We start from the raw sequence: 25,965 nt of genomic DNA, 5'->3' as shown, positions 1-25,965 counted from the left end.
AATTCAACGGGAACGGAATTCCTAAACGTTACTTTGCTCCGTTAATCAATAAATCCGCGTTCCGGATCCGGAAATCAAAATCGGGGACCAAAGTGTAAAATTGCATTAAAACTTGTCTCGATAATCCGGAAATAATCTGTCCAAAAATAAGAAAGTTCGAAAAATCGTATGTGAATATACAATCAGAAGAATAATACATAAAAAAAAAATTGGTGAAGCCCTTGAGAATCTATGGCCACTATCAATAACTAAGTAGCGTGACCATATTGTAACCAGCGATTGTATAAACAAAGTCTGTTTTAGCTAGTCGCCGACGGGGGTGTTAATAATTAAATAGCGAAGCCCTTGCCAATCTATGGCCACTATCAGTAATCATTGCAGACAGATCCACCAAAGAATCCAGGCAAACAAAGGTTACAGACTTGTTCAGAAAATTGACATAATAAATGTATGTACAGTGCATACATGTACCTGAATATAGTGTGATGTGTTCGATGTGTTAATTGTCTAAACTTCTATTTACTGTATATGTACGTACAAGCACATGTTATAATAACGTGAAAAAAACACAAATTAATAGATGTATTCATTAATTTATTTCAACCATTATTGAATATACAGTACATTACATTTAAAGCTAGCATATACATGTACATATATACGGTGTGATGATATCGTAAAATAAAAAATGTGCATGATTCAATTAACCAGAAAGCTCGTTAATCCGGACATATTCGCTGGGAACGAATATATATATATATATATATATATATATATATATATATATATATATATATATATATATATATATATATATATATATATATATATATATATATATGTGTGTGTGTGTGTGTGTGTGTGTGTGTGTGTGTGTGTGTTGTATACATGATATCTACACCTTTAATATCTTTGGTAGAAATTTGTTTCCAAACAGAAGCCCTATCAAAACAATATCGCAGATAGCTCATACGTGTATAAGTACTGTACTCATTGTATAATTATGCAAGTGATCAAATCACTGACCTTTTGACAATTTTAAAGTTTTGAACAATCATCAAACACTTCTTATCATTTTGTAAATTAAAACAATGATCACGAATTGTTCCTGATTTATATTGAAATACAATATTTTGACAAAGTGTATGAGTTTCCGGATCTTATGATGGCCACATTTCAAAACAACATCGTTTCTATTAATATCTGTTTGTCGGTTACTCTTAGATGTAGTTACTAAATGTCATTAAGAAGACACATTTCTAAGGCCATTTTGCATTTATGACGGTGGAATTTATTTGGATTCACTTTAATTATTTTTGCCATCAATTATATCCTGCGTTAAATCATTTTGCATAGCTCTGAAACCTTTGCTCATCTGTTCACTTTAGTCCATCAGACAGACACTGACAGCTAGAAAGTCAACAGGTACCTGAGGTGTAGCAGAGCCAGTCATCCACTGAATATCAAGCTTACCACCCTCTCCTACTTCCCATTCTCGTTTCTGAGTGAGTGACCCATCAGCGATCCATATTCAAATACAATTACCCTCTTGAAATACCCGAACTAGGAGAAACGCGGCTGAGACACATCTATAAAACATACTAGACTGTTACAAATGTCCTCTTGTGCATACCGCCCTGAATTATTTATTCTCGGAATTATTAGAAATATCAAGGGACATAAACGATAATAAATGACTGGATATTTATATAATAAAAGATTCACCCCACCATCAGTCTTGGAAAATTATGGAGTGCTCTCTAAATGTCGAGTAATTGCAACAACTCGTCATCGACGCTTTCTTAGTGTATATTCGTCCTTCCTCTCCTCTTGCGTACTCACTTTCATACCAAACAGTGATCGAGGGATCATAAATTCAAAATCCCTGAAATTTACGATAAGCCATTTCTTTCAAACTGCACATGAAAGTGTATACAGATTTTTGTAAAACAGCGTGATTGAAATAGTTATGCAAGTAGCATTGCCTCTTTTCTGGTAAGCGCAAGAGCTGGAGTCAAGGATTATAACTTTCTCGCAAATGTAAATTGCAGGAGAAACATTACCACAACCTTTAGTGAATTTATCAACGGTTTTGGAGGAAACTTGATAAAGTACATACGAATTGACAGATGAACATTCCGATATGAAGCATCACAATAGTATGACAGTTGTTTTTTTTTATGAGCAAGAACATTCATAATAATTGACTTACCTGTTACCAGTTATATAGCGTTCCAGTTGAATCAGATAGAGATGTCGACATTTGCATGAGCACCATTTCAAACACTGCTTTTATAGGTTCGTATTAAATAAATAAATATTTGCACGTCCCATAGTAGTCGAATGAATGTATAACCAAAATGTTTATATCAGATGTGCAGAATCTGTCGAATAACTCCTTTTTCTCTCTAAATATATGACTACAAAAAGAAACCTTGTGTGTTGTGGGCAATGCAATGTGACGAAACAAGTCCACTATAACTTTCTTTTCTTTCGATTTCGCCTTTGTACATTTCTAAGAAAAATGTCACACACTGGCAACAAAAGTAACTGATTCAGATTATTCAGGCGTTATCTTGTACGTACATTGAGTAGGTGTACGCGGGGAAAATAGTTAAGATTACTCTAACTTGTTGCATCTTGTCTTGACCGTGTACAATATATCATTGTTATTATCTTCGCCCTTATTTTGAATAGTACATTTCAAAGGAGAATAACAATTTAAGCACAGAAAGGCAAGCCAATTTAAAACTAGTCATTGGTGGCATTTTACATAATTATACTAATATCAAGAATATCAAGAATAAAGGGTTTATAGAACGGAGAATACATTTTAAATAATACCACATCGGTGTGCAATACTATTGAACTATTAGTATTTTAATACGTAACTCAGCAAGTATCCAGTTTATCACGTTAGCCAGACGTAGTTTCAAACAAAAGGTTTTGAAAATTGACTCTGTCTGTGTGTGTGTGTGTGTGTGTGTGTGTGTGTGTGTGTGTGTGTGCGTGTGTGTGTGTGACCGCTAATGTCAATAATAATAATAACAGCTCCTGGAAAGGAAAGTATATGTAATTCTATTAGTTAATTACCTTTATGTTGGGGTTTCTCTCCCTCTCCCATTTAACTCATTCGTATGCGTAGAGTATGCACGATATCTGAAGTGATACTTCCCTGAGCAATATGCATCAAGCAAACTCGAAATTGGTGAATGTTTTAAATGTGGAGACTAATCCAGATATTCAAAGTTTATAAAATTGTATATGTGTGGCAGATATCACTCATAAATGGATATTTAAAGTTCATTGATTGTACTATATCACCTATGAAGTCAATATCTGGGGTAGTGGCAATATATTGTTGACGGCCGAAGGACGCGTGCACTGTACAAAGTTAACTAGGTGACCTCATATTCGTTCTCAGACAGTCCTGCCCCCTCTATACTTTGAGATCCATCTTCGAATATTTATATCTTGGTGAATTGAAACCGCTTTATCCAGTGAGCCAAGATGTTATTGTTAGCCTTGCCACCCCTACAAGTAATCGGAAGAGAAGAAAACATAATAGCTGTCGCCGAAGAAAATTGCACCAACTGGCTGGACAAGCTATAGTTAGCTATACCAGCCATTAAATGTAATAAGAAGTGCAACAATAAATTGTACGAGACCGTCGAAAAGGATCCAACTTACTGGAATGAATATATGGGGTTCGTATTTGACGGCGGATATACTTTGGTCCCTTCCTATAGGGATCAATAATCATGAACCAGCTGACAAAAACGACTGAAACTACAATATTCAGATAAGAAATCTAACAATCTAATATGTGTACTGTAAATTGAGCATCTAGACAACTTCTAAATGACAATATTTTGCTTGTAAAATAAATGTTTATCACTCAATCTCCCTCCACCTGCACCCTTTCTCTCTCTTATAGTGTAATTCCGTGGATAATCTAGCTAATCCAGCTGAGTATTGTTTGGTGTTGTTATTTTTTTGTGTTTTCACAGTGATCGTTCTTTTTCTTTCTTCCTCATCATCGTTGTTCTTTCATCACCATCTGCTGTTGTTGAATCACAAAGGCTTGTTCTGATTCTTTCTGCCTAAGTAATATATATATATATATATATATATATATATATATATATATATATATATATATATATATATATATAATTCTTCCATTTGTCTCTGTCTATGATCCTCTACCCAAGGCAACAAGGGAGGAGGACGTGAAGTTACTGGTGTCGGTAAAATTATTGCTAAAGAAAATCCGCTAAATCTAAATTAAATTCATCTGCTGCTCGAAATATGACCGTGATTTTAGTAGTCACAGCACGCGCACCCCAATACATATTCATCATAGTTTCAGCCATACTCATAATATGTCGCACGAAGGCTGGAGCACCTATATACTGCTAGTGAGGTCACGCAGCCCTCTCTTTTGTTTGGAAGAGATACTCGTTGTTGTGTCTCAGTTTTGTGAAGCCACTTTGCATAGGTGGAACATTTCAATCCCTTTCGATCCGACCCTAGACAATAAATTCAAGTGTCTTGTCCCATGGTTTCACCTGTTCTCACGAAAAGATGTGGACAAAGGCTGAATTCCCTAAAATGATTTCTGATATGGTGTTCAATTAGGACAGCATTATGTATGTGAAATCATCATAGGTCATCACCAAGATGACGGAGAGAGCTATTTGAAATAAGGATGTATGTGGGAAGACAGTGTTGTATGAAATGAGTCTTGCTATGAGACGAAGTTTGAGAGTTTGTGTTGGATTTTAGGCACTAAACAAGGCATTTTGGATAGTGTGTATGGATTGTTGGTTAAGAGCTTTTAAGACTTCATCTACTTCTAAACTCTTTGCTAACGCAAGACGTTTTGGATTGTAATTATGGGGTCTTGGATGCTCGACGTGTTGTGATGGATAGTGTGTTAGCGGGATTTCATCTCTTTCTTTTATATCCCCTATCTTCTGATACATATTGCCGCACACAAGGCGTTTGCAATACGGTGTACGAGGTTTTGGCTCGTATTGGTGATGTTATGGTTCGTATGTTAGCGCGATTTCATCTCCTTCTTTTATATCCCCTATCTTCTGATACACGTTGCCGGATTTTAGACCACACACGTGGCGTTTGCAATACGGTGTATGAGGTTTTGGCTGGTATATGTGTGTGATGGATAGTTTGTTTGCTCTATTACAATTTCTTCATTTACACAAAGCCCTATTTTCCATTAGTTACTGTGTGATTCTATGAACTACACAAGGCGTTTGGGATATTGTATTTGGGGTATTGGATGTTGTAAGTTGTGTGATGGATAGAATGTTTGTAAAATTTGCAATATCCGTCATTTACATTACACCCGTTTCTTCCGCTAGTTGGTGTGGGATTTTAGACCCTATTCAAGACATTTGGGTAGGTGTGTATGGGCTATCGCACAGCATATGTGCTGTTATGGATAGTATGTTTGCGCGATTTAATCTTCATTACATCACACCCATTTCATTTGATTGTTGGTGCCAGATTTTAGGCACTGCGCAATACATTTTGGATTGCCTATGGTGTTGGATGGTACAGTTGGTGTGGCGGATAGTATGTTCATGAGACTTTAGTTCCTTCTTTTAAACTCTGTGCTAAAACAATGGTGTTACTTTGAACACCTATTAAACCTGTACGAAAAGTATGCAATGTCTTATGTCGTCGATCTAACTATAAACACATTGCAGGTGTGCTACCAAGTTTACTGGATTTATCCAAACAACGACTGTCACACTACTATAACTACTTCTCTGACTTGATCTGCTTCATATTTTCTAACATCGAAATAGCCTACGAGACAATATAAAGCTGTGACCTTAGCACAAAGTCTCCACTTTACGTGTGTCACGAGAAAAATCTTTGTCCGATCTATCCCTGTTTCCAAAACACGAACACTTACAACTTACCAGAAATCTTCACTCCATTTAAACCCCCAAATTCACAAGTTTAAAAACTGCGACCACTAAACAGAGTGTGTGTATGTCAAAGAGTGTATGCATGTCAAAACCATCTAAGTGGGAAATTCTTTGTCCGTTTCAAAACGCGAACCAGTAATGTGAGGTATTAGCAAATGATGATGATGGACGAAGAATGCTATCGTACAAGGGTCAATTTATGTAAGTGACCTCATATTCCTTTCCCGATATACACACTGCCCCCCCCCCCCCCGTACCTTGGATTTCGTCTTGGAACATGAGAAAAGAAAAGAAAAGGAGAAAATATATTTCGTCGTCAACGTTGTCATAGACTTTCTCGACAAGGTATTGTTTGCTCTGCAAGCCCTTGAAAATAATATGAATGAAAACACAAACATGCCTGTCGCAGTCTGAATAAGCACGGGCTACCTGGCTACCTGGAATAAAGATGAATTGATCGAATTTCATTGCAGTTATACTTTGGCCTATACATATTAGGATTGGAAAGCATGGTCAAGGACGAAATAGACTGGGCGAAATTTACATATTTAATAGCAAATAGGAAAAGTCTGACAGGTTTCTAGCAATTACTAATTATAAAATGAGCATAATGTATTTGAGAATCTGAACGACGTTTAAATTACAATTTCTTGTAAAGATAATATTTATTATTCCCCACCCCATCCTCTCTCTCTCTCTCTCTCTCTCTCTCTCTCTCTCTCTCTCTCTCTCAGCAAAAACCTTGCAACATCTATCTAATCTAGCTGAAAATTGTGTGGTGTTCTTCTTTTGTGATCGCAATAGTCATTCTTTTTTCTTTCTTCTTCGTCTTGATATCACATTACCTGTCTTTCTTGTCAACTTTACATATAGTAAATGAACACGCTTGTTTCGTGACCTTATCTAAACAAACGCATACAATAATCAATAAAAACATTTGAGCGATTAAGGAGTTATCTTACCGTATGAGCTGACAAGTTTTAGCACTTACGCAAAGGCAGGACGTTCTTGAATAACACACCATTTGAGGCTAAGGTACATCTGCCTATAAACTACTTCATGGCTATTTCAACAGAAGGTTAAATACGCCAGGTAATCATAACTTGTCAGTAGATGTTTTTGCCAATAAAATGTTATATGAACAGGTCCGTCAAGCGTACATGGTTCTGTAATGATTCAGTGTATTTACCGTGGAAGGCTTAAGCTCAAATATTCAAACACATGCATTGGATGTTTGAGGTATTATTAAAACTGAAACATAGATTTGAATTGTTTACCCACAGGACATATATTTGTTTCACTCTAAACTGCTTTGTAACAGGCTCGGTAAAGCAAGTTACCATCCAAAGTTTCGTATTTACATTTCATGCATTCTCATAACCTTTAAGCCCTTTTAATGCCATATGTGAAGCGTATATGATATACTTCGGTCTAAAATACACCACGTCCAAAGAATATGGTGCATTTGCTCTGTTTGCTGTGTTAATGATGCGTACATCGGAAAGGCATTCAGCATGCATCCATTAACAATGCAGGAATAAAGCTAACAAATTGTTTTAGAACTTATTAAGAAGCTATGTAATAGCTGTTGAATTACCTATGTGGAAATAGAGAGATAAACAGCAAGGTATCAAAAGTGTATAACTTGCAAGAAAATGAGTTCTTAAATGGAAATAAATTCATCAGCATGGGGTAAATAGATTATAGTTTGTCACAGAATAAGTCAAGAAATAAATTGGTTTCGCCTTCGAATGATTTGATCATTTTCGTCGTACATGCGTACAACGCTATCTAGGGTGGATAATTGTTTTTCTAGGTAAGCGACTGAACTGGCATGTATCTCGTCTTAGATCGCTTGCGGCGAGAGACATAAAAAGCACGGCAAGCACGGGTATTTTACTCTTATCAATACTCATTCTCCTGTAGATTTAAGGCAAGTTTCTTCTCTAAATGACACACTGGTCCTTTGGATCCAATCAATGAGTGAACGTTTTCCAGTTTTGTTCTACAGCCATAGGGGTAAAAGCTCCATTTGTATTTTATATGATATGTGAAGCATATTCAGTTTTTAATGTCATATCCTGAAATGATGCCTTTACTACTACGCAGATTTGAAACGTTGTGATTTTTGGAATTGCTGTAAGTTGCTATAATGAGTTTGATTTAGTAGCATGTATCTATAGATTTTAATTCCGTATCTGTTATAATGATCAGTTTGGTTTTATTGTAGCTGTCTGTTCGTATGCTGTGCGTATGGTGGATCCATGAAGGGTGGATGTGGCCAATACAAGTGGGCCAACCCAGTTTAGGAGAACTGTGTGCTGTCTGTACGTAGGTGTGTATGGGTATATCAGGCTGTCTGTCGGCTGTCTGTGTGTCTTTATGGACATGGAAGATGATGTAACCATCAAGGCCATACAAGGACGAAACTGCATATTTAGTAAACTTATGTGCATGGTGAATTTATGAAGGCCGTGTACGGCTGATACAAGTGTGGGCCAACCCAAGAATTCTGGAGAACGGTTTGGTTTGTCAGTGGATGGACACATTTGTAAGTTTTTACAAAAATGTACAAAAGACCGAGTCATGTTTGTTTCATTGGATTGTTGTTTCAATTGAGCCCAATTGAGTCATTTTGATTACGAGATTATATGAATCTCAGTTTAATTACATGAGATTATTAGAATCTTATTTTCATGACATGAGATTATTTGAATTTTGTATTCATTCCATGTGATTATTTGAATCTCACTTTCATTACATGAGATTACATGAAATTATTTGAATCTTACATTCACTACGTGAGATTATATGAATGGTACCGTCATACATTTGAATATATGAATCATTTTGTTTTCCTCTTTGTGAATGTTTGGATAAAGTAATTGAATGAGACGTATGTTTAGAACGTGAAAGAAACACTGTATATGTAATGTGTGTATATAATTAATGAGGACTTTGTAAAGCGGCTAATCTTTAGAAGATCTAAGCGCTTTACAACATTAGACAACACCTATAAGATAATAAAAGAATCATATATAATGATGTGATTACAAACACAAACACCATGAAATTAGAAAACATAGAAACAAAACATGCTGAGAATATTTAATGTAGGAAACATTATTAGGTCTTTAAGTTTGTTATTGCAGTCGAAATAAGTGAGCTTTGAGAGCACTCTTGAATGTGATCACTATGTCTTTGTGTCTAAGTTCAGTGGGCAATTTATATAATCATTTCATACATTTCCATCTTTCATCACAATCTGTTGCGTTGTCATTCGATCCAAGCTTACATTCAGGTCCATCCTGTTGCAGTTGGTGTCAGAAGTTGGATGCCTTGGATTGAATGAACTAATATTACACTGTATTTAAACCATAGGTAGGCTGTAAGTCATGTACTTTTTGACAAGTAAATTTTTTGTAGGTGCCGGGCTCCCTACATGTACACATTTGTTTAGTTTTTGTTGACTTGATATCTAAGATTGTTAATTGTGGATTGGCAACCGCTAAACCACTGTACTTAGTTCTTATCATCAAACGATCAACTACTTGGGCATGAAGGGGAAACTCTTAGGAAATTCATAAATAAAGAACAAGCAAAAGAAAGATGAACGGGCAAAAGAAATGGAATTAGAAAAGGAAAGATTGGTATTGGAAAGGAAATTAGAACGGGAAAGATTGGAAAGGGAGCAGCAATTCAAACAGGAAAGATTGTAATTAGAAAGACAGACAAGGTTAGAGGTTATAGACTTGGAAGAGAGAAACAAAACAAAGAGAGTACGGAAGAAAATTAGAGTTATCAAACGCTAGAAAAGGCAAACAAGATTCTGTCTCTAGCAAATTAAGAGACCCTAAATTACCTTTCTTTGACGACGAAAAAGATAACGTGGACAGTTATCTTCATCGGTGCGAGCGGTATAACCAAAAATGGAATCGAGATGATTGGGCTCTTCATCTCAATTCCTTTTTAAAAGGTAAGGCTCTCTACGTATTCTCGCGACTCCCTAGTAGCGACATGTTTAACTACGACAATCTGAAGGAAGCACTACTAAAACGGTATGAATTGACAGAGCAATGTTTCCGGAAAACGTTTAGGTATAATACAGGAAAGAAAGAGGAAACATTTTGGAAATTTAACGCTAGAATAGATAATTACGTCCACTGCTGGATTGAATGAGCTAAGGTGAACAAAACGTCTGAGGGTTTAGTGGATTTCTTGCTCAGAGATCAGTTATTAAGTATAGTAGGTCGGGAGGTGAACCAATTTCTTAAGGAAAAAACGTTCACAGATGTTTAAGACATGGCTAATCAGGCAGATCGTTTTGTTGAAGCACATGGTCGAACTAAAAACGTGGTTTCGAAAGATAAGTCTTGGAATTAGTCTAAAGGTTTGACTCCCAGAGAGACAGCGAAACCGAAACCAGCTGAGATTCGCATATCTAATAGAGAAGCAAGACGTCAAGGAGTACAAGCTATGCATGTAACGAATAGAGCCATGTAAAATCAAATTGTCCTAAAAGAAAGGGTCCCATACAAAAGGCAGCCGTAGCAATACATATCAAGAAGGTTACGATAGATTTCATTTAGATATTCCTTTATTCAGTATGTGTATGTTCCCGAAAGCATGCGTATCAACATCTATCGGTACTTTTAACGGTCAGGCAGATCGTTTTACGTGATAATGGTTGCACAGGTGTAGTTATCAAACGTAGTTTCGTAAAGGATAAACAAATGCTCGGGATATATACTCCCTGCATGCTACTCGATCAGACGATCGATGGCTAACCTGTTGCAAGAGTTAGGATTGAAATCCCTTTCTTAACCGGAGCAGTTGATGCGCTCTGTATTGATAACTCAATTTAAGATTTGACAATCTGAAATGTTGAAAGGTCTCGTCTGCCAACTATGAAAGATTTTAAAACACCCCTATATCAAGCAGTTGAAACGCGAGCGCAAGCCCGGCGGGAGAAATGCGCGTTACGGAAGTTAACCGTCCCCGAATCAATCGAAAGAATCTCGCGTGACGAATTCCTCTGGGAGTAGGAGCGCGACACATCCACGAGTTCGATTAATGAGAAAGTCAGGTCTAACTACATTAAACACTGTAAAGGATGGGGTAGTTCGAAGTTTGTCAAAGGAAATGTGTTCATTCATAGGGAGTTTACCACACAAGGAGGAAAGAAATATTTGCAATTAATAGTACCTCAAAAAAACCGGTCTCGGGTATTAAGGGTAGCCTATGAATATAGCATGGCAGGTCATCTGGGTACGGGAAAGACTACCAGCAGAGTATTAGCGGAGTTCTATTAGCCTGGTGTAAATAGTGACGTTAATAGATTTTGTCGGTCTTGTGACGTGTGTCGGAAAACGGTGTATAAGGGGAGAGTTTCGCGTGTTCCTTTAGGCCAAATGCCCTTGATCGGCACACCTTTCAAAAATGTGGCTGTGGACATTATAAGGCCCATACAACCTGTAGAAAGGAGCAAAGACACGTTAGAAAAAGGAGTATTGAATGTAATGTGTTCAGCGGTTATCGAAGATGACGCGGTAATGGGAGAACATGAGATAGATGCTCCACTGGAATATCCCTTGCATTGTGAAAGAGAAGATTCGGATCAGGTGAATGGAAGTACATAGTTACCCAAAGATCAATTTAAACAGATCAAAAAGTTCATAGAAAAGTATTCTAATGTTTTTACTGATAGACCAGGATGCACAACCTAGTAGTGCTAAAAATAAAGTTTTGTACATCTGATCCAATTAGGATTAAGGGTTACCCAGTTCCATTTAATGCGCGAGAGACTGTGGATGAAGAGGTTAGGAAAATGCGAGTAGAAGCGGTTATGAAATCGTCTCAACCATATAACAAATCGCAGGCTCGATCTTTTCTACGCTTGGTAGGTTTCTATAGGAAATGTATTAATAACTTCGCTGCTATTGCTAGCCCATCATCAGATCGAACAAAGAAGAGGCAACTAAATAAAGTGTTATGGGGACCATCTCGGGAGAAATCATTCAATGCATTGAGGGAACAATTGACTAGTGCACCTATTTTAAAGTTCCCTGATATCAGTAAACTTTTTATCATCAGAACCGATGCTTCCCCATCTGGGTTGGGAGCAGTTTTGTTGCAGGAACAAGACATGCTTAAAATGCCTGTAGCCTATGCCAGTAGGTTGTTACTGTCTAGTAACAAAAGTACTCAATGATTGAGAAAGTACACTTATCTGTAGTTTGGGGATTGGTAGGCTTGATGCCTATCTTTTTGAGAGATTTTGTTCTCGAAACAGACATAAACAATTGTTGTCATTTGATCGCAGCATCCATTTGGTAGCATCACATTGGAGACGAATCAAGGACGCAAGCAATGCACAAGGTCAACTAGCGACCACATATTCTTTCTCAGATAGACCTGCTTCCTCTGTATCTTGATATTCGCTTTCGAATAGTTATATCTTGGTCAAGCTCAATTGCTTCATGCATTGCGCCAAGACATTATTGTAAGCTGTGTCATATTTTAGAAGTAATTCGAACGGACGAAAACACAATAGCTATCACCGTCGATAATGGCACCGACTTATTGAACAAGCCATAACTGGCTGTGCCAGTTCTTAAAAGTAGTAAGAAGGGAAACAATTTCCATGCTGAGATACACAGTTTGTTGTTACTAACAGGGGCACAGACTGACTTACTATTATTTACAGGCAATACAATTTCACAAACTTCTACGAAGAGAATTTTTCATATAAACAAGAAGCAAACGTTTTTTTAGAAATATGTACTTTATTCATTGTGTAATTTGTCGAATTTGATATTGTATTGAACCTTAAAGTTGAATGAATAGAGCATTCAAAATGTTATCACATTTAAGCCAGAAAAGTCTTTGTGAAGAGTCATTTCGACCTTTCTTCTTTTCTCCCCGTGTCAGTGGTAAAACTTGAAAGGCTTGTATTTATGACCGAGTGAGATTTGACAAAGGCATTGCAACGCTGTCCTGAGAAAGCAGACATTTGAGCCACCAACCATAACCGCTTGATAGGAACCCATGTCAAGCTATCAGTTTCAAAGGGAAATTGTGATGCATCGTAGTTCAGAGATTCTAAGTCTAAATTTGACGGAAAAAATTATTATCTTGGGATAATTTAGGAATCGCTGCTTACGATTGGCCAGAGTAAATTAAGACGTACACCTTGAAAGTAATGTGAATTTAAAATGACGACCTTGGTCGAAATTCTTTACTCTTAAAATTCTTGAGAGAGAGTAAGTAGTTTGACCCAAAGGAAGCCTATAAAGAATAGTCCTTTCCTCATTAAGCAATAAAAGGGGACCAGGTTACTGTCTTATAAGAATAGGCTAGGACGCAAAATTTCTGAAATAGAGCATTAAGGTACACAATTTTAATTTCCACGTAATTTTCTATTTTTGATTGTTTGTTTATGCAAACGTGTTTGATATGACTAGGATCCATATTATGTATCGTTTACTCAATTTCATGTAAGTACGTTGATACAAGAGTTGTTATGCAATTTGTCTCTTTAATTTTACAGTTACTAGTTCACTCATAGTATTGACGATTGCATGCTATGCAAGTTTTCATACTATAGGATTTCATAGGGCTATGTGAAATAATTTTCTTTGTCTGATAGAACGATACTGATTATCGTGAGTTAACGATAATCGCATATGTATATAAATGATTTTGTAATGTTTAAATCTTGTAAGTTAAGGATTGCTGTGACCTAGAATATTGTAAATTTTATGCAATAGTAATTGAGCATGTAGTAGCGTAGGTAAAGTGCTACGGGAACGTTGGATATACCGCTCACGTGTTTATTTATGATCAGTTGCTGTGAAGCGAGGGTGATGCTCCATCGGATTAGTTCAGAATGTATGCAGTGTGGATAACTAGTATGCTTCTGAGTAACGTTAAGTTAGCGATTTTATGTACGTGTAGAAAGTGGTATATATAGAGATTATGGGGTAATTTTGTCCTTTAAGGAACAGCATTCTGGGGAAAGACGGGACAGTCTCAAGACTGAAGTCAGAGAAAAAAGTGACGAATTAAGGCAGTCCTGAAAGGTGTGAAGCGTAGGGAATAGGAAGGCTCGAGAACACAGGAAGACGTTGATACACGGTCAATTCAATCAGTCATGGACATTTAGCTCTTTTCACCATTCGTTAGTATGATGAAATAAATCCAAATTAGACATTATTATTAAATGTTGTTGACATATCTTAAGTTGAATTGGAATTGCCGCTATTAATTTGTTTTGATCAAATTTGTTATTTTTCTTGCCTTAGGGGTCTCGTATCGCATTAATTTTTCCCAATAGTCTTGCTCAGTTCTCTGTTGAAATTCTCTTTCCACTCCCACCGGGATATAATATTGAAGGAGGTCATCCTCTAGATAACGCCTGCCAAATCCAATTAACCACACCTCTTACTAAGAGAGAGACGTTAGACATTGGTACAGATATACCAATTAATTAATTAGTACCAATTTCATATTATCTTCATCATTTTAAGACACTGTATATTTTTGAAAGAATGTTACCTCAAGCGAGATAAATCTGCTATAACTAGTTGAGTCCATGTTTTTAAACCTGATACAGAGAATATAAAAAGACCAATGCAATTAATCGTTTTGAATCCTGAAAACTTATGATTTCGTGTAGAGGAGTTGCTATATCTCTCCTTCAATTATTACTTATTTGATGACCTCTGCATGAGATATAAGAAAATAATACAACCTGCGGATCTTAAATATAGGTCCTACTATATGGTACACATAAACTTCAAATTTTGAATCTCGTAAACAGCATTGTTTTAAGTTGATATCAAAATTATATCAATAACGTCGGTTATTTACCACTGTGCAACAACTTGATTTTAATATCAATGTCAAACATGTCACATCAAGATCAAGTGTTTATAAATAAACCACTTCACATTACTTTCCATGATCCCTTGGCAGAATAACTATTTGTGACCATGTGGTGCCGATGTGTTTGTCCGGGTTTACTCAGTAGATTTCCGATGCTGTCATTTTTGGAGGCGAGATGATTCTGAACTGTATCGTCGGTGATGTGATGTGATGAAGGTTTTGAGACAGCCATCGAGTGACTGTCCGTGTTGGACGTGTGTGTTAGCCGCTGTTGAGACGCTGGTGCTGTAAGTGTTGTCAGCTGTCGAACTGAACCTAGTGTGATGCTGTCGGTGCTGACGTTTACTCTGAGGAAGATAGTGGTTATCTCGTGTTGGGAGACCAACAGGCCTGCAGGGAACAAAAAGGTCCAAGGTTAACATAGGCAACCTGTGAGAGGCAGGCGCTCCTTGACCATTCGACACCGATGTAACTGAAGATATCATGTGCGTGTCATCTTAACACCACAGGTTATCTCCAACCTTTGGGTTACATACCATTATCACCACTCGAGCAGACAAACCACCATCAGAAATATAATCGTTATAGCTAAATAATAAACATCGTATTTTCGATATCATTTTTTTTTTTGGTGTCTTCGTTGTGATCTGACCCCAACCAGGTTCAACTTGTTACATTTACATATAGCATGAACTTTTGAAGCGGCTATATAGGGTACAAATCAGGGTGAGAAAACTGACACAGTAAGCCACGTAAAGCAATAAACCCATACAGCATAGCTTATCAAGGATGAGTAATTTTATCTAACAAAATTTTCTCCTCTAATTAAGAGATCCCTTTTCTGATGATGCTACCTTGCATTTCTATATATCGCTTACTAAATGCGGTCTATTATTTTCTATATTGCTTAGCAGCTTTAAACAAAAAGAAACTTATCAAACATAATACGACGATATTGTTTAAAATTAGTTGCGAACCTTTCCTAGTATTCAACGTATACTGGACTCTAAAAGATATTATTTCAAATATGACTTAAAACACTGCTATAGAGAAAGTAATTTGGGAAAAATACCTGCGTAGCATTTTCCTCTACAGTGTAAAATGCCCAGGACAAAGAAGCACGTGTTCATGGAAAACTTAAAAAGAAAAGCAAGACATGAGCCACAATTGAAACATTGTTATTTATTGTGCTTTTTCATTGAAAGTGTTATTTTTTAAGTTTATCAAAAATCTTTCATAACCTTTTGCGGCCTAAATTTAAAAAGCTGATTAAAAGATAAAACAACCCTAATACAAATATTCATTGCCAAATTCAACAGCTTTAGTGGGTCTGCACTATGTATATATTATAGTGCATATTGAAAAACATAGAGAGCGAGAAATTCAAAACAATCCTTTGACTTTCTCAAGTATCGATATCGCAAAGAGTTTCTAGGATATGGACTCAATGGCTTGACGTGGACATACCTTTTCGACATACCCTTCTAGGGTTACCAGATCACTGTTAGATATTCTAACATCACTAGACCGTCATTTTAATCTTCAAACATGTCTTAGTCTATGTCTGCTTTAATTTCCTTTTGGCAATTTCGCCGTGTTTTATTTTTATCTCTTTAATGTTTATTGACTTATTTTTTATATCTTTATCAATGCCCACCGAAGGTAAAAAATGAATTCTTATAGCTATGTTGTCGGTTGAAACTTTCAAAAGCTCTTGTTGCATATCAACAATTTCGTAAGTAAAATATACCATGGACAAGTTTTTGTCTTCAAGAAATTAGATAATTGAAATGTAACGGTGCTTTTGATGACCTGTGTGTTCACTTACGTATGTTCCTCGTTTTATATCACGCTGTTTAAGGCACGAATACTTTTACTGAAAAAGACAAAAGGTTCATTGTAAACATAAAAATATAAAAACTATAATTGTTAATATATAAGGTCTATTAAAATAGTGCGGTATTAGTTAATCTAATTTATAATGTTTTATTTATTAATCACAATTGGGCTGTAATGCACGCACAAACTCTCACACACACACACACACACACACACACACACACACACACAAATGCACACATAAAAATAGCCCTAACGTACGATTCCGGCCCTGACATTATAATTCTTCTAGCCAAATAGCAAACAAAATTAATCTAAGGTCTATTTTCCGTAATGGAGAAATCTTTCTATTTTATTTATCTGCACAGATCAGAATTTATCCTCAGAGTAAACTATGCTCTTCTGTAATTACCTTTCCTCGTCACATCATCAAACGACCCCACTGCATTTAGTTTCCCCGTAACCACAACACACGCACATTTTCCTTTGAATTTATCAAACTGATATAAAAAACAAATAGTAACGAAAGGTTATGTGTGAATTATCACTTACAATTTGTCGTAACATTTTGTTATCATTCAGATTTTAGGATTTGCAGTTCATGCTTTCTTAAAACATTCAAGCTTTATATGTCAACTGTACTAGATCCACTTCAGTCTAAAACAAACATACAATGAATATAGTATGTTTGCTTTATATGTAGTTGGCAAGTCAATATGACTAAATATTTCCACAACAATATTTCTTTTCTTTCGATTTCGCCTTTGATCTTTGTAAGAAAAAAAAAACTGCCACACTCAGGCAGATCAAAGGAATTAATTCACTTTATACCTGCTATAACTTGTACTTTAAGTTGTTAGGTGTACGCGCAAAAAACCATTTAGCTTGCTTGGTCTGTGTCCTTGTTTTTTATGATAGACTAGCCTATCGACAACTTCAATCAAATTTCCACTTTAATCAAATCAATTCAAGGGCAGGATGCAAAACAATGATAAATGTACCTGTGTCATTCTTGGCATTTAAAACAATGAAAATACCATCAAGAAGAATCGTGGAATGGAGAATACTTGTAAACAAATACTACAACAATGTGCAACACTACTGAACTACTAATATTTTAAAATGTAACTCAATTCATCCTTGCGGATAGAAGTATTTTGAAGAATAGGAATTATCAAATGCTATTTACCACATGCCTCTGTTTGTAACCAGTAACGCCAATGGTAATAAAGTTTGCACCGCGATAGGGAGCAATATTGGATAAGGAAATTGCTTTCTGCTGGCGTGCTTGAATCAAACAAGCTCGAAAATAGATTTGGCGGAAAAAGTTTAAAAAATGAAGACTAGTCCAGAAAATGAAAACTTGCATTGTTTATATTGTGGCAGCTATTGGTCTTAAGAGGACATTCCAATGACGTTGATAATAACATTTCATCTAAAAAATTGATATTAGCCATATATTGTTGACGGGCGAATGACGCTAGCTCTGTACTTGTGTAATTTAAGTAATTAACATCCCATTATTTCCCAGACAGATCCGCTCCGCTCGTCCGTTGTATATTTGTCTTGAAAACTTTACGTCCTGGAGAGGCCAAACCGCTTCATCCATGGCGCCAACAAACTAGTGTTAGCAGTAACAGCCCTTTAATGAATTAAGAAGGGAAACGAACAAAATAGAAAACAAAATGGGTCTCATTAGCGACAATGTCAACAACTTGCTGGTGTTTGTTGTACCTGCCCTTGACAGTAATAACGAGGGAAACAAAACTTTGCCTGTCGCTTTGGTCGTTTACTGTTAGGATAGAAAATAATGGCGATTTGGATAATTGGGATGAAATTTACATATTCAGATAAATTTGAAAATTCTCAAATGCATTTAACAAAGCGGCTATACTTAGTTTGAGCATATTGTCTACTTACTTTAAAGTTACAACTACTTGTAAACTCAATGTTTGTCATGCTGTATCTCCCTCCTCTCTCTCTCTCTCTCTCTCTCTCTGTTGAAGCAATTAGCAATTATCTTGCAATCTAGTCAGTCTAGCTGATAATGATTTGTTTTATTCTTTTCTGTGTTCACAGTAGTCAGGCTTTTTTCATTCCTCTTCGTCTTCTTATCCTGTTAGTCGTCTTGATTTTCTTCTTTTTATTTTGGCAAGAACGACACTGCAGACGAGACCTTCAATAAACAAACCCAGTAGGATAATAAATGCAACTCAGCAGATCAATTGATATCTTAACCTCTCAGCTGACAATTTTAGTGCAAATCTAAAGGCAGGCCGTGCATGAATAACAAAACATTCCAGACTAAGGTACATCTGCCTAAAAAGCAATTCATGAACATTTCAAAAGAAATACGCCACGTAATGATAAGTTGTAACTCGTTGCCTTTGAAAACAAAATGTTACATGAATAGTTGCTAATAACGTACATTTATCGGTAGTGACAACATAATTTAGTGTATTTACTCCGGAATGCTTTAGTTCAAATATGCAAACCCGTCCATTCAATGTTTGAGTTACGCATTATACCTATTCTGTTGTAACCTGCCTTACAGCACAATCTGTAAAAACATGCACAAAACATTCAATAACAAGACGCAGTCAGATGAAATAGCAGATAGGTATACTGAATGACAGAAGGACAAAGAGATTTTAAAAAATACAGAAAGAACCGGAAAAAAGATCAGCAGAAAATAGCAGAACAATTAATGAATATAAATAATCAGTATATAAATTCATCATTTGCTCAATATAGTGAGCTTTAACTATTTCATTCCGTCACTGATGTTGCTACGATTATATATTCCTACCTTGCAGGGTGTTTGTATACCTAGTCGATTTCTTCATTAAGTACCCATAACGCACACAGATGGTCATAACACAGGCTTCTCTCCACTACTCTAGACCTGTTCTTCTGAGGGCCAAACAGCAAACAAACACAATTAGGTAGTGGTCTATTTTCCCCGATCGAAAAGTACATCAATATTTTTTTCTCCACAGGGCAGAATTGATCCTCCTAGCAATATCTACTGTAGTCATCAACTACGTCTCTTCCCACCACCCACAAACGACCCATTCGCTTAGAAGTACTTTATTTCAACACAAAATTTCCCTTTAAATAATCACCGTCATGTAAAAGCATCAGATGGTAACGAAAGGTAATTGTGCGATGTCCTTTGCAATTTTCGTCGTAACATTATGTTACCATGGGAAGTTTACATTGGTCTAAAATATACAATTCTCAAAGAAATATATTATATTTGCTCCATTGATTCCAAATCTTTCATAGATGGGTTGATGATGCACACATCGAAAGAGACACACCATCACTGGCTCTGTAAGCGGTATTACTCCATTAGCAATGCAATAATCAAGCAAACAAATTACTTTGAAATTTAGTAAAGAGTCATGTGACAACTATTCCATTGTCTATGATGGAAAGAAGATAGTAAAGCGGGTAAATATCGAAAGTTTATACTAAGCAAGAAAAACTATATTTAAGGAAAACTAATTCCTAGATCGACATTCCCGTGGGGAAAGAGATTTTGGAGTAGAATGTTTTAGTAAGTCTATTCTAGGGCAAACTTTAGGGTGTCGGGAGTGAGGCGGTCTTGCCTCGAAGAAAACCTGTTCAGCGAGAAAAATCTGTATTTCAACATAAAGTACAAATTCACTCTAGGCTTCTAGAGAAGTTTTCTTGCTAGATAAAAACGATCATGCATTGGAACAGTGGCTCTGGAATTCATTTCTTCTGCGGTGTTATTTTTCATCCAAAGATTCGTCTCTAAATTTCGATAGTATTTGGAATTGATAATGTTTGAATATGTAAAATAATAACATGACCTGTATCCACATACACCTTTGAAAAACGTATGGATTACGTCTTCATGTCTGTCCAGAAGTTAGTGATGCAACTTTGTCCTACACCATTAGAGACACAAACTTCAATCTTTATATTATTGGAGTAGATTGTAATGTTAAAATTTACATTATATTTCTTGGGGTGATATTCGTTTCTGGGGATGGTTATTTTGCTTCAAAAACTAAATATTTGAAGCTTTGAATTTAGAGATCAGAAAGGTTTTTGTGCCATCTTCACTGCCAGGGCCATATCATTTGCATTGAACTTTTGGATTATACTCTCTGGACATCTCACATGGATGGTCCCTGTTAATAAGCTTTCCCATGCTTACAACTTGACAACTCAGAAACTATATATAGGTTTGAAGGACATAAGACGGAATCAGACATACTGGCATATTGAATACTGACCATGGGTTATGCCAGTTGGTTGTTGACTTGCCCCTGGGTAATATCTTGGAAGCAGTTTAGATCTGCACCATTTAACCACACATTGATACGAACATATACAAATGTCCAGTTGTTATGTATATCCATTTTTTTTAAAACTTTTGGTACAAGATTATACCGTTTTTGTGTGTAATTTTGGTTCAAAAGTGTAAATTGTAGTGGTCTTCAGACAAAACAATACTTAGTTATTGTTTTATCTATGGAAATAGATTCCATTTTGTTTTAGACATTACGCTATAAATAGGTGCTGAAAGGTTAAATTCAGCCTCCATATTGAATCTCTTTACAAGATTGTAATAATACCTCACAGGCTGGTGAAGGTCAGGTGGGTTCTTATAAGAATGAACTGATTTCCCGTTGGCTGAGTTAGGTCAGGAAGGTCCATAAGATTTAAGATACATTCAGTCTCTATATTGAATCTGTTTACAAGTTTGTAATAATACCTCACAGGCTGGTGAAGGTCAGGTGGGTTCTTATAAGAATTAATTTATTTCCTATTCGCTGAGTTACGTCAGGTAGGTCCATAAGATTTAAGATATTTCGAATTGGATGGATTAGGTCACATGAATTGTTCTAAAGTATTAGATTGAGTAGTAGGGTCTATCACGTGGGGTATATTTCAACATATCGTCGTAATGGATACTAATAGATCTGTAAGGAGGGAACTGAGCCGTTAATTCATTCCCATTTTGGACTCATTCATATTTATGATTTTTAATTCATATGTTAAATCAGTCCGCATAAGTATGTAATGCCTTGTTTATATAATTTGAATGGAGACAGTTGTTAGGTTTGGTCATTGAAGTTACACAGTGCTCATTGGACTAGACTATTGTTCTGGGACTATGACCGGACCAAAGGAATGGGTTTCCAGAGTGGCCAGAGCACCCAGCTAAAGAACCCTACCTACACACACACACAGGTACAGTCACGTGTCACATGAAACTTAACTATCATTTTATTATTGCGCACGTTTGTTTGGTAAAATGTATATTTTGAATAAATAGACACAGACTTTTGCTTTGGTGCCCTTTCAAGGAAATTCAGGGCCGTTTTAAAATTTTGGACCCCAACCCACCCCACCAACACTTGATCTGATCCGGTCCTGTGTATTATTGTGGCTTATTCATAGGAGGTCTGGATAATGTAATTGTGATACATCCATTCGATGATCTGAAATTATGTTGGACTTGAATAAAACTTTTTTAGTATTATTTTAGATCCACTTTATATAACTGTAAGTTCCCCTCATATTTTCATTTACAGTTTTGATAATTAAATTATTTAATTTTTTTACAAAAGTGTTTGGTTTTGTTTCTTCATGTATCTTAGATTATGACCATGGGGCCGTAACATCAATCCAGACCCTGTAGAAGGAGACATGCTCTTGTGTCGTCACTTGAAAACGGTCCCCATACTAAAAACCATATATTGCTTTGAAGGTCATGAATCAACGCAATTTGACATATATCAAGCATAGAGTATGGGGTGTGTACCTGTGCTTCAGAACGTGCCATTGGAAACTCAAATTCCCACCATATTACGATATACCGGTGTACACTCAAAGGGTATAAAAAGAGAAAAATGTGCTCCTAGATGAGGCCATATCCCATATATGTATATAGGAAGCGTAGGGATATGCTACATCGTGTAATTTACCAAATTCTAATTATATTCATATATTTCACTTTGTAATATGCTGAATTTGATAGTTACACAAACAATCGACCAGCGTGAAAACTGTACAAGCGTCACTGTCATATACGTGTTGAAGAAACTGTGGAATGAAGGAATAAATGTGTAATTTTGTACAAAATCTTATAATATTATTCTGCTTGGAATGTGTACTGAAACTACATTGTCATGTGAATCAATAACATGGTCATATCAGCAAAATCAAACTCCTATGTGAAGTTTAGTCACGTTTAATCTACAATTGTAACTTGAAGGTAGTTTAATTAAATTTACCTTACGTAAAAACTTCTGAATGTGCTATTAATGGTTCTTGGTACTTTTATTAGTTTTGATAATGGATCATCTTTATCTATTTTTTTGTGTCAGGGCTCCAGCAGTCCAATCCCCAAGGATAGTGCGATTAAACTGTCTTTATTAAACACACAAACCATAACTCATTTGATCCAATGTTTGAGGTCATTTATACTTTTTTATGGTTGGACTTTATCTTAAAAGATTTGTAAGTAATTAATGTTTAGAATAGAGTGTATATTACCAGTAATAAGATTATATCTGCAAATACAAGGACACAGTCATCTAAAAGATATTTACTTGTCGTGGTGTTTACTTTAGCTCATTACAAGTAGCAACTATGTCCTATACCACTTGCATAGTTCTATTTAAATGTCAAGGTATTCAATTCTGTGTCAACACAGTAACTCTGGAGCTATTTATCATTTCTGAAATCAAGGTCAAGGCATGAACCCTTCTGGTGTCATGTTAAATAATGATATGACTGGTAACGAATGTTTACGACTATCTTAGATTGGGAAAATTATGTGATCACTACGTCCTACCTTTACTTATGTTATCATTTGCTGGTCCAACCCATAACTTTGTTACAGCTGGAGGGATTTCATGAAATAATGCCAAAATATATGTCATTAATAGACAGTGTGTCACATGCCACATAATTGCCACACCACTCACATGCCCCTGTCATTAGATTAAGTTTATAGAAAGGTAAGTGAAACTGTATTTTTTAATTTTTACACTTTCTGCAGATAACTTTTAAACAACTTATTTTATTAATCATTTAAACATTTATTCATCATAATTAGATATAAAATATATCATCCAGGGAATATTTAAATTAGTGTACATATGCAGGTAAAATAATTAATCCAATGAGGATATTGTCATGTAACGTTTGCCTGGACTTGATTGTGTCACATGTATTCAGGCATACCAGCTGTCAACAATGATAAAGTAATCAACACGGGAACTCACTGGCCCGTTTCCTTATCTAAGTTGTCACATTTTAAAACTCTGATAGCTTGTGATTAACTTTTAATTTAGCTCGGCATCATGCAATTGGCAAGTTTTGTAGATCTAAGGTCAAGGTATTGGTAGAGAAAGGGGCACGAAAATGGTATATAATGTGATGTGTGGTACTCTTATTACTTAAAGGTGGATGTTGCGTTCCTGTTTTGGTGGCAACTTCACAATTAAAAAGGTTGATATTGAGAAGGTTATTTCTTATGAATCTAGGTATTTAACTATGTAACAGAATGAAGCGAAATCATCATGTTTGATTTAAAAAAAATAATAATAATTTCTCTACGTTAGAAAGCAAAACTCAAAGAGGCACACTTTTTTACATTAAATCCCAGATCATCTTATCACACGTTCAAAGTACAAGATTTTCTGAATGAATTCCAATTGTCGAATGCTTTTGATGTACGATAATGATGTAATCCAGAATATATTTGAATGAGATCTCAATAATTCCAAAGTAATGCCTTAGTCAAAAAGGTGGAAATTGCAATTAATATTTTATTTAAATAATTTCTTTCGGATTATGTCTTAACACAACATCAAGTTCTGATAATAGATTCCCAAAGGCTAATATAAAAAAGGAATGAATATTTGCTTCCCAAATTCCCTATTTATACAGACTGTAACCTTACATATGGCGCAACAAAATGTTCTGAGAAAATAAAATTTCCGATGGAGAGTTCCCCTCATTCTTGATAAAGAATTATAATACATATCTTGTTTGCTGCCTAAAACATGGATAACGTCCGGTCGACAAACTCCATTCAGCACCCTCAAACAAGGACATGACGAAAGTCAGGTACACAACATAAATTAAATATACAAAACATTATTAAGGATGATTTTACCATCAACCCATGTGACACTGATATGAAACTCTGAGTGCTTTTGGTATGTGCATCGTAGCCACAACAATATTTTTGTGCATGCAGCAATCGCGGTATTGTGTTAATACTGCACAAAGTGAAGAGCATGCAGGGATGCTACTTTGCTGAAGATTTCTTGATGAATAACTATCTAAAATTTCAATATGTTTTTATTCTAAAGAACTCTTCAAACAAACATATTTGTGAAAAAGGCTAATAAATTGAGAAGCGTTCCAACCGCTAGAAGCTTTATCGAATGTGAGCCATGCCGTGTTTAATATCGTACATTATTCATGTAGCAGCAGTTATGCATGAAATTATGAAGTGACGGAAACATTTAAATAGTTTGACATTTTCTGAAGTAGCCGAATCTGCAGAGAACTAGAAACTGCCTGCTAAGGGAACTTCCCGTTTATTTTAGCTGGGGGTGGGTCATCTTGCATTTTATATCAAATCAAATTTGTCTATTACTTCAGTATCATTAATCCTTTTCAATAAATATAATGATATAACTAATGTCCTGTCAACAAATATGAGCAAGTATGTCTTCAACATATTGTAGGGCTGGAAATGTGTAATTTTAGGGATAAAATATTCCAGCCACTACCCCACTTCTGAAATTTACATGAGCAGTATCTGCGTTTAATAAAACAAAAAGAAATTCTCCTAACCCAGTTTAACCATCAAATTGCTATTATTCTTGTATAGTATACCTTTATTAAAACGTTGAGCTGGTAAGACAATTATGATTATATTTAAATATGTTTCATTAACCGCAATACAATTAACTTTATTTCCTGAAAATAAGTCTAGTTTGTTTACATTTTTCCCTTTATATTTGCATGTAATATGCTGACGGTATATGGGATTTACTTTGTCCGTATATGGGTCCATCTATGTTCCATGTCCATGTTGAAGAGATTCATTTATTAAAATTAAGCATTCACTGTTGGTGAATTTGGCATTATTATGTGTTTACTATATAGATAAACAGGTATAGGGCTCCTCCTTTTATTATTTTACAAGAGAGATAGAAAGAAACTTTAAGATACCCCCCAACATACTGAGCACGATTCAGCAGGATGTGAC

At 35.7% G+C, this 25,965-nt stretch overlaps 1 protein-coding gene across 1 annotated transcript in view; it reads left to right on the top strand.

The window, feature by feature from the left end:
* Positions 1-11,374: 11,374 nt before the first annotated feature.
* The window catches only part of LOC149771139 (transient receptor potential cation channel subfamily M member-like 2), an 85,884-nt gene continuing 71,293 nt past the window's right edge, over positions 11,375-25,965 (top strand). Inside the window, exon 1 of the mRNA XM_089948814.1 lies at positions 11,375-11,584. Coding sequence (XP_089804940.1) covers positions 11,375-11,584 — 210 coding nt within the window. The remainder of the gene's footprint in view (positions 11,585-25,965) is intronic.

The sequence above is a fragment of the Sinohyriopsis cumingii genome, unplaced genomic scaffold (assembly GCF_028554795.1).
Source record: "Sinohyriopsis cumingii isolate HCF-2022 unplaced genomic scaffold, ASM2855479v2 utg002106l, whole genome shotgun sequence".
Classification (NCBI taxonomy): Eukaryota; Metazoa; Mollusca; class Bivalvia; order Unionida; family Unionidae; genus Sinohyriopsis; species Sinohyriopsis cumingii.
The sequence above is the reverse complement of the archived record's forward strand: the minus strand, read 5'-3'. Positions and strand labels throughout refer to the sequence as shown.